This window comes from Cetorhinus maximus, chromosome 19 (genome assembly GCF_964194155.1).
Source record: "Cetorhinus maximus chromosome 19, sCetMax3.hap1.1, whole genome shotgun sequence".
Lineage (NCBI taxonomy): Eukaryota > Metazoa > Chordata > Chondrichthyes > Lamniformes > Cetorhinidae > Cetorhinus > Cetorhinus maximus.
Genome location: NC_135897.1, coordinates 97,440,146 through 97,449,971, shown reverse-complemented (window position 1 = coordinate 97,449,971; position 9,826 = coordinate 97,440,146). Strand labels below are relative to the sequence as shown.

The 9,826-nt window shown below is 46.5% G+C and overlaps 1 protein-coding gene across 1 annotated transcript in view; it reads right to left on the bottom strand.

Moving 5' to 3' along the window:
• Positions 1-464: 464 nt before the first annotated feature.
• LOC144694284 (uncharacterized) overlaps positions 465-9,826 on the bottom strand; it is a 105,257-nt gene continuing 95,895 nt past the window's right edge. The window contains exons 4-6 of the mRNA XM_078564620.1: positions 8,959-9,171; positions 3,764-3,960; positions 465-608 (exon numbers count right to left, since the gene is read on the bottom strand). Coding sequence (XP_078420746.1) covers positions 465-608; positions 3,764-3,960; positions 8,959-9,171 — 554 coding nt within the window. The remainder of the gene's footprint in view (positions 609-3,763; positions 3,961-8,958; positions 9,172-9,826) is intronic.

The window sequence follows — 9,826 nt, the reverse complement described above, 5'->3', positions numbered from 1 at the left end:
GGAAATTTCTATCTAATTTTAGGCACGTTCCTTGAGTCATTCTATCTCTGATCATAATTTTGTAAACATCAACCTTTAACTACCCAACAACCAGAGAATTAGGAGAATAACCTTTGAACTTCTGAGAGTGAGGATGAAATTGGTCTTCAGTGAAAGCATGAAACGGGATGATAACGAATCAGCAACTCGTTTAATCAGGTGGTTGTAAATCGGCCTGTCATTTGCTGTTGGCTGTTTTACGTTATTTCTATGATGTCCAGAATTCTAATAATTTTCAAAATTCAGATAATTCTATTCAGCACAGCCTCTAGGTGAACATCCAATATTATGATTAGGCTCTTGTAGAAACAAGTCTCCTTTTCTCCACTCTGTCATTTGTTTCCTCTGAGGTCTGATTCTAGTTAGATCCTCCAGCTTTTGTGCACATTCCACTTGTTGCAGCTGACGTGACAACTTCAATCATTTTATTTCTTTTTCTTCCCTTTCTGCTGCTTCCCTTTTTCACTCTTTCCTTTGTCTTTCTTCTGCTTTTTGTCTTTCTTTGGGAACAGGTTTTTGAATGGTCCTAGTTCTTTTCGGACCATCAATCCCCGCCACCAAGCCTGGATCTGTCAGATGGAGAAATGAACATTGGGTTAAGAATGAAGTAAGAACTTTCTGCTTATGGCTGACCAAAAACCCCAAACTGGTTGGTGGAGAAACAGAGGGAGGGGGAGGAATAGAGAGAGGGAGATGGAGTGTTGAGAGATTGGTGATGGGTTAGAAGTGGGTAAACAGAGACCAGAAGGCAGTGGACTGGGTCAGAGGGAGACTGGGGCCCAGAAACACATGCAGGGACAGCAGCCACATGGTAAGTGGGAGTAACTCTGAGAGAAGAGCAGTAGTAACAGTGAGGGCAGAACCTGGGAATTTTATTGTGGGTAAATAGTGAAACGTTGTTTTGACTGGTGGGCCAATGGGGAACTTGGGAAGGGAAACCAAGGACTTGTATTGGAAGAGCCAAGGGGAAGGGCAGAGAGTTGGGATAAGGAGGGCATTTTCAGGATGGCAACCTGGAGTGCCACAGGGATCAGTGCTGGGACCACAATTATTTACAATATATATTAATAACTTAAAGCGGGGTGGGAGGGGTGGGGGGGGGAGTGAATGTACTATTGCCAAGTTTGTGGATGACACAAAAATAGGTGGGAAGGCAAGTGGTGAGGATGACACAAGGAGTCTACAGAGGGATATGGACAGGTTAAGTGAGTGGGGCAGAAACTTGGCAGATGGAATATAATGTGGAAAAATGTGAGGTTATGCACTTTGGCAGGAAGAATAGAGGAGCTGAATATTATTTAAATGGAGAAAGACTGCAGAAAGATGCAGCTCAGAGGGATTTACGGGTCCTTGTGCATGAATCACAAAAAGCTACATACAAGTTCAGCAGGTGATGGGTAAGGCAAATGGAATGTTGGCCTTTATTTCAAAGGGAATGGAGTATAAAAATAGTGAAGTCTTGCCAAAACTATACTAGGTAATAGTTAGATCACACCTAGAATACTGTGAACTGTTTTGATCTCCTTATCTAGGGGAAGATATACTGGCATTGGAGGCAGTCCAGAGAAGGTTCACTTGGTTGACCCCAGATATGGAGGGATTTTCTTATGAGGAGAGGTTGAGTAGGTTGGGCCTGGAGTTTAGAAGAATGAGAGGCGACCTTATTGAAACATAATAAGGTTCTTAGGGGGCTTGACAGGGTAGATGCTGAGGTTGTTTCCCCTTGAGGAAGCATCTAGGACCAGAGGGCATAATCTCAGAATATGGGGGCGCGCATTTAAAACAGAGATGAGGAGGAATTTCTTCTCTCAAAGGGTAGTAAATCTGTGAAATCCTTTACTGCAGAGGGCTGTAGAGGCTGGGTCGTTAAGTATATTCAAGGCTGAGATAGACAGATTTTTAATCAATAAGAGGATCATGGGTTATGGGGAAAAGGCAGGAAAGTGGAGTTGAGGGTTATCAGATCAGCCATGATCTCATTGAATGGTGGAACAGACTCGATGGGCAAAATGGCCTACTTCTGCTCCTACGCCTTGTGGTCTTAAGGGCAATTAGAGTGTTCATGCTTCACTGCAAAAGTCTAATGAGGCAGAGACTTAAATATCATTTAAAAAGGAATGGGCTGAATACTTGAAAAGGGAACCTATAAAAGGGAGTTTGAGGCTATAGCTTAAAACTAGATACAGATAGAATATCAAGTTGTTACACCTACTGTTACCAGTTACATTTTGACTAATGGTCAGTTAGTTAGTTATTTCTGATTGAGGGAAATATGAGTGTCACCAGTAATAGTATTAGTGCTTGTAATTTGCGCATTATGTTTAACTGCTGATGGATTCAACCTTCCTCCCACTTCTGGTCTCTCTTCACCACCCTCTATTTCCCCTCTCCCCATATTCTTCTCTTTTCCCTCTTTCTTTGCCTCAATTAAATTTCTACTGTCCACTAGGTATTTATCCTCTACCCACTGCCCTGTATACTACCTGATTGCTCATTATCAGTGTGAGTATCACTGGGCTATTCACCTTGTCAGGCATGGTGATTCTGGATTAGAAATTTAGCGATTAGAAATAAGTGGGAGTGGCAGGCGGTGACTAGTGGGGTACCGCAGGGATCAGTGCTTGGGCCCCAGCTATTCACAATACATATCAATGATTTGGATGAGGGAACCAAATGTAATATTTCCAAGTTTGCTGATGACACAAAACTTGGTGGGAGTGTGAGTGGCGAGGAGGATGTTAAGAGGCTTCAAGATGATTTAGACAGGTTGAGTGAGTGGGCAAATACATAGCACATGCAGTATAACGTGAATACATGTGAAGTTAGCCACTTCGATAGGACAAACATAATGGCAGAGTGTTATTTAAATGGTGATAGATTGGGAAATGTTGATGTACAAAGGGACCTGGGTGTCCTTGTACACCAATCACTGAAAGCAAGCATGCAGGTGCAGCAAGCAGTTAAGAAGGCAAATGGTACATTAGCCTTCATTGCGAGAGGACTTGAGTACAGGAGCAAGGATGTACTGCAGCTGTACAGGGCCTTGGTGAGACCACATCTGGAGTATTGTGTGCAGTTTTGGTCTCATTGACATAGAGGGAGTGCAGTGAAGGTTCACCAGACTGATTCCTGGGATGGCAGGATTGTTGTATGAGGAGAGATTGGGCCGACTAGGCCGGTATTCACTGGAGTTTAGAAGAATGAGAGGGGATGTAATTGAAATGTATAAAATTCTGACAGGGCTGGACAGACTGGATGCAGGGATGATGTTTCCTCTGGCTGGGGGGGTCTAGAACAAGGGGCCACAGTCTCAGGATATGGGGTAGACCATTTAGGACTGAGATGAGGAGAAACTTCTTCACTCAGAGGGTGGTGAACCTGTGGAATTCTCTACCACAGAGGCTGTGGAGGCCAAGTCACTGAATGGACTTCTAGACTCAAGACATCAAGGGGTATGGGGAGGGAGCGGGAGTACAGCATTGAGATAAAGGATCAGCCTTGATCATATTGAATGGCGGAGCAGGCTCGAAGGGCCGAATGACCTACTCCTGTTTCTATTTTCTATGTTTCTATGTTCTTGCCTAACACAGACTGGACAGTGATCAGGAGCAGGAACCCTGGCTGATTTAACTGGGGCTAGAGGACAATTGAAATCCTGCTAAAGTAATTGTGATAAGTTTTTTTTTACATATCTTTTAAATCTTAAGAGTGGAAATATTAATACCTTGGTTGCATTGAAGTGCTGTGCCTTCTTTGTCTGTAAGTATTGGAGTACAGCAGATACTCCCTGATGGCAAATTTCATCTAAAGGCTTTTCCAATGGGTTCCTCTCCAGGGACAGGATTTCCAGTTTCTTCAGTTGGTCAAAGTTTGCTGGGAGATGAGTTATTCGATTACAGCTTGCTAGAAGCTTCTGCAAGCCTGTAGGATCACACCAAGTTTCATGAAAATCCATTTATTTCTAACAGGTGAAGCTAGTTCAAGTTTATTTTCAAGTACTTCCAGTTACCACTGTTAAGTTCTATTATCCATGATCCATGTTTCCAGGACTCAGCCCTCTCCAGTTATTAGAGATGATATTTCTATATCAGACAAATATTTCTGTTTGTGATGAACAGTCCATATCTACGGGGGCATTGGTTAAAAATCTGGAAGTTAAGACTGAGAACAAAAATAATGGGGCATGTGGTTAAGTGACGAGTAATCGAGCAGCCCTGACCTGAGAGTGTAAATTGGTCAAGAGCTAGTTTGGTGTTTTTTAGAGAGACACTTGTGAAGTTTGTGGAAGCAAGTCATTGATATTATTGTTACCTAATGGTCTGCTGTAACAATCTTTCTAAATTTTTTTAATATTACTTTCCAGTTGAGAAATATTTGAATGCTGATAGGCAGACTGCACCAATAGTTTGCATTAGTATATTGAAAATGGCAACTGAATCTTTTCTGTAGAAAATGGGGAGAATATCTTCTGTCCATGATCTATTCCTTCCTCAGGCATAACACAATCAATCATTTTAGGAAATAAAACCAAAATGCTAGAGATACTCAGCAGGCAGCTGTGATGTGAGAAACAGAGTTAACATTTCAAGTCGATGATCTTTCATCAAAACCATGTCATTAGCTTCTGAGGACTCTTTTGTACAGAACTTCTTGTTCCACAGACAGTCAAGTAAAACTCAAGTTATTGATTCTTTCAGGCTGGCTATATTCTCCATATTAGTCTCCAGTTCACTGGGGTGGAGGAGGCAGGCTGGCCTCTGCTTGGCAGCTCTCCCAGTCACCGTTTTACAGCCATTAGGGTTTGAGACAGGATTTGTGCCCCTATTAGGAAGGAAATCCTGCTTCCAAGAGCTACTGGCCAATCAGACAGCTGGCAGCTCTCTTGCCCTATCAGCACCACCAGGAACAGTGGCCACTGCTGGGACTGCAACGGTCTCTATTGGAAAACACAGGGCAGGGGGAGGGGGAAATGCAAAGATTCAAAAAGGAGGCCAAGTTTCACCAGGCGGGCTGGACATTTGGTGCCAGCCTCCCCCACCACAGGTAAGATTCCAACAATAGCAGCAAGAGACCATTTATTGGCCACTGATGAGCCTCAGTTGCCCCATGGGCTGCTGGGTGCCTCCTCGCCACTGGTAAAATTGCAGTGGGGGTGGGTAGGTGGTGGGCGCTGTGTCGCTGCCATGGTAGCCAATTTTACAGTCCCACCCCCCCCTCCCCCACCCCGCCCCCAACCTGCCCGTCAACCTGTCCCTGGGAGCCATAAAATTCCAGTAATTGTTTTTGTGTTTATTAAAGTTAAACTGCATAAAATCGGAGACTAAAAACAAAAACCTTGACTTTTAAAAATGTAACACCAAGGTCCGAATTTTCATGTTGATAGAAGGGTTTGGCCAAAATGATGCTGGAGCCCTGAATCCAGAAGTTCTGCTCCCGAATCCAGCAGCACCGTTTTCGGGTGGGGGGGGTCAGGGACAGGTTGTATTTTGGGCAGGGGCAGTTCAAGGAGGCAGTTGCACATATTAAAGTTCAGCTGCATTCAATTGTCTGCGATTTTTGTCACCCAGGTTTTGGAAATGTGACTTGTGGTCTTTACACTTTTCGGGAGAAGGTCTAAACTTACCCGAGTTCTTTGGGGAGCTTCAAAAAGTTTAACAAAGTGCCACAGAACATCCACCCATTAAATCACAGATGTGTGGATGGCACCCAAGGGAGTTGGAGGGTGGGGCCTGTGGCCTTGGGAGGGCAGATGTTTTTGCCCCTCATGACTCAGGCACCCAGGTGGCAGGGAGGAGAATGTGCTAGAGAAGGGAACAGTGTGCGTTGTGACGAAGAGGGTACAAAATGAGAATAGTATCTTCACAATATTGTACTGTAGAGGCCAGTGAATGTGAGCAACATGAGGCTAGAGAGAGGAGACAAGGTCAGGAGTTAGAGGCAACACAGTGTGCACCAGGCAGTAGGAGGAAGAAGGAATGAAGAGGGAATGCCGGGTTTTGCCCTGAGGTAAGGGCATGCCGACTGCAGAGGTCACATCTCAATATGATTGAGAACCACTGCAGATAGTGGCTCAGGCTAACCCGGAAATTGGTCAATGACATAGCAAGATCTCATACTACAGTCTGCCGATCCTCATGTCCTGTCCCCACAGTCTGCCGATCCCCATGTCCTGCACGTGCTTCAAGAGCATTTGGGCTTGAATTCTTATGTAGACAGCTCTTCCAGGGCTCAGCCAGAGACCCCTGTGGATTCTCACAGTCAGCCACACACAGCATCAAGGCAGCCACTGATGCCCTGTTTGCTCATGTGGGAAGCACTTTAACCACCTGATGGATGTGGTGTTTCAGACACAGCCGTGGGATTTGCAGATTTAGCAAGCTCCTCTCAGGCGCAGGGAGCTCTCAAATGCACTCACGTCATCATAAGGGCACCAACTCATCAACGTGATACCTTCATGAACATAAGTCCTTTCACTCGCTGAATGTGCAGGTGTTGTGTGGCCACAGCAAGGTTCATTCACATCTGTGCACAGCACCTTCGAGGTGACTGAGGAATTCCCAGCTGCCTCAGGCTTGGCAAACACTAACACAGGTCCGTGATTTCTGGGGGACAAGGGATACCCCTTAAGGGGGTAGCTTATGACCCCCTTGAGGCGGCTGGAAACGGAGCCCACATAGAACGATAACAACAGTCACATGGTGGTCCGCAGTACGATAGAGCAGGTTATTGGCATTCTCAAAATGTGCTTCAGGTGTCTTGACTGCTCAGGAGGAACACCGGTCTTCCCTTGCAAGGGTCCCCTGAATAGCAGTGGTGTGCTGCATGCTACACAATATGGCACTGCGGAGGGGCCTACAACCAGAGGGGGCAGAAGCCAGGTCATAGTTACATCATTTGAGGAGGAGAATGATGAGGAAGACGAGGAGCAGAAGGAGACGCCTCTCCAGACTCATGGATCTGGCACAGGGGAGGGAGAGGATGGCAACGGCAGATCAGCTGAGGAGCAAGCTCATGAAGCCATGTCTGATTCTTTGTAGGAGAGGGTCATCTCCAGAAGCCTGCTAATCCAGACTAGATTCACCTAGGCTCTTGAAAGCTTACAAATAAAATCAGCCAGTCCCGGTGAGCAGCTCCCAAATAATAAACCTTTCATATGACAGCCACACATCCTCCAAGAAATGCCCATCCCCAACAGGAGAGAAAACCAGCAGCATATACTGAAAGTCAGTACCTTAAACATGGCTGAAACCATGACAATCATAATGCTTAGCCTCAACACCTTGAGAAGCCTTTCATAACCTGGACCCTGCACCTATCTGTTAGTGGCTGCCAACGAGTTGGCTAAGATGCCATCCTATGACTGTTCAAACCATGCCATCTATGCTGGGAGTGCCAGTTGGAAGCAGTACTTTACATCCAAGACCTATAGATATGATTGTATTTGCTAACAGCACTGCAGCTAATACAGTTCTGCAGTGTGCGGCCACAACTGTGTGAGCGCAGCTCCTTTAATTACCTTCCACATTATGCATCAACCACCAGCATCCAATATCAGGACTGTGTGACATCTGCAACATGCAATGCTGCCAGGAATCTCAGCTCCCTTCAAAACCACAGCCTCTACTGCCTGGAAGACAATGGCTGCCAATGGGAACACCACCACCTGGAGGTTCCCCATCAATTCACTCACCATCTTGACTTGGAAATATATCCCTGTCCCTTCACTGTCACTGGGTCAAAATCCTGGAACTCCCTCCCTAACAGCACTGTGGGTGTACCTACACCACATGGACTGCAGTGGTTCAAGAAAGGCAGCTCACCACCACCTTCTCAAGGGCAACTAAGGATAGGCAATAAATGCTGGCCCAGCCAGCGAAGCCCACATCCCATGAATAAAAAAAAATGCAGTGGGGAGACCGCACAAGCAGACTTTTCCGGAACATACATGGTATCTTGACATGCCAAGTTTCCACTTAAGTGATCATGTAAGAGTCCCGTGTGGATGGCTGCCTTCGACACAGCACTCGTGCTTGAACTGTACCTGATAAACTCCAGCTGATCTTTGAGTCTGATCACTGATCCTCCCTTAAAGTTAATCGTTGATGGACAAGAAATGCTGTTTGGAGCATCTCAATCCGCAACCCTTGGAGTAGCACTGCCTTATCTGAAGGCCTGGAGAAAGAAACAGCCTTCTACTGCCAGACAGACATGGGCATACCCTTACTCCTGATTGTATCAATGCAACATGGGAGACCTGGCATATACCCCTTTAGCATGTAGTCTTCAGTGCCACTGGGTAAGGAGTGCTTTCATTTTGTAAACCTTCTCATTGAGGGCTTCAGCGTACAAAAGCAGACTGAGACATTTTTCAGTGTAGTGATGTGTATTAAAAATGTGCGTAGTTTTGATAGCGTCACCACGATGAACACATTAGTGATCGAGGAGAGACGATGCCCTGCACTCGCGAATGCTCCTATGAAGTGCCCCTTGTGCTGCCTTGGAGGAGGTGGAGGTGGACTGTTCACCTATCATGTGATGTGGCACTGAGGAGCTTGGTGGCTGGCCTCATCATGCAGGGATCTATTGGCGACCTACTTCAGACTGCAGCCTCTGCATTTCTGCAGTTGCACCAGTCACTGGCATCTATGGAGAAGTTGAGGGCTCTGGCAGAGGGGTTGGGGAAGTGGAAGAAGGTGAGGATGCTGAGGAACTCTCAGCACCTTCACCGTCCTCAATGACCTACACAGCCCTGGATCGGCCTTCAGGTGGGGTTGATGGGGCTGGCTGTTCGTGCATTCCAGTAGCCGCTGTGCCAACAGTGTGACTGTCCTGTTACAGGTACTCAGCCCCTCATGTATTGCGAGGATGTTAGTGTTCATACTCTGAGTGGACTGATCCAGGTTACTGAGGGAAGCTTACACCTTTCCCTGATGAGACACTGCTCCTGCATCCACTCCGAGTGTTGCTGCAAGTGTCTCTCCGTGAGATTGGCAAACCTCTCATGGTCGGAGCTCATGTGTTTGAGCTCCCAGGACAATGTGGAGCTCATGACGGCAATGGACTCCTCCATTTGAAGTGCGTGAGCTCGCACTCCGCCAGGTGTCAACACACCTGCTTCTGATGCTCCAAACACTGTGCCCAAAAGGTGAATCCTGAGGGTCCACGTTCTTGCCCACTGGAGCATCACCACAACTTTCCTCCCTCCTCCGAGGGAGTCTGTGCACAGATGTCTCTGACTCTGACACCTCCTCCTGCACTCTGGTGCGATGATTTTCATCTTGTGCTACTAACTCTACATGTGCGTTACATCCCACCAATGTGCTGTATCTGAGTAGACGGAGTGAGAGATAGTGAGATATGATGCCGCCTCCTTGGACATCTCTTCCTCCTCTTGGTGTCCAAGGGATGATCTGACCTGGGGACGAGGGTGTGAGCAAGTGGTGCTAGAACATGTGTGAGACACAAAGGGAGTTAATGTGACAAAGCCCTTCACATTGTGAGAGCACAGCCTGATACAGGCCATTGTCTTTAGCCATAATTGCACTGCCCTTTTCACTCAACCCAATGTTCACACTGCCTCTCATACCAACATCGCCCTGCGCTCCTTGAACTGACAGCATCAACTCTACCATTACTGCCATGTTCCAAAGTGCCACCACCAGCGTCTTTAGCACCTGCTACGGATGCTTCTCCAACCCCGACAATGAGCTGGGAGGGTACCTCGCTACCTCCATTGCTGTCTCCTCTTCATTCCTAATTGCCCAAATCCTTATAGCTTCTGCAGTCC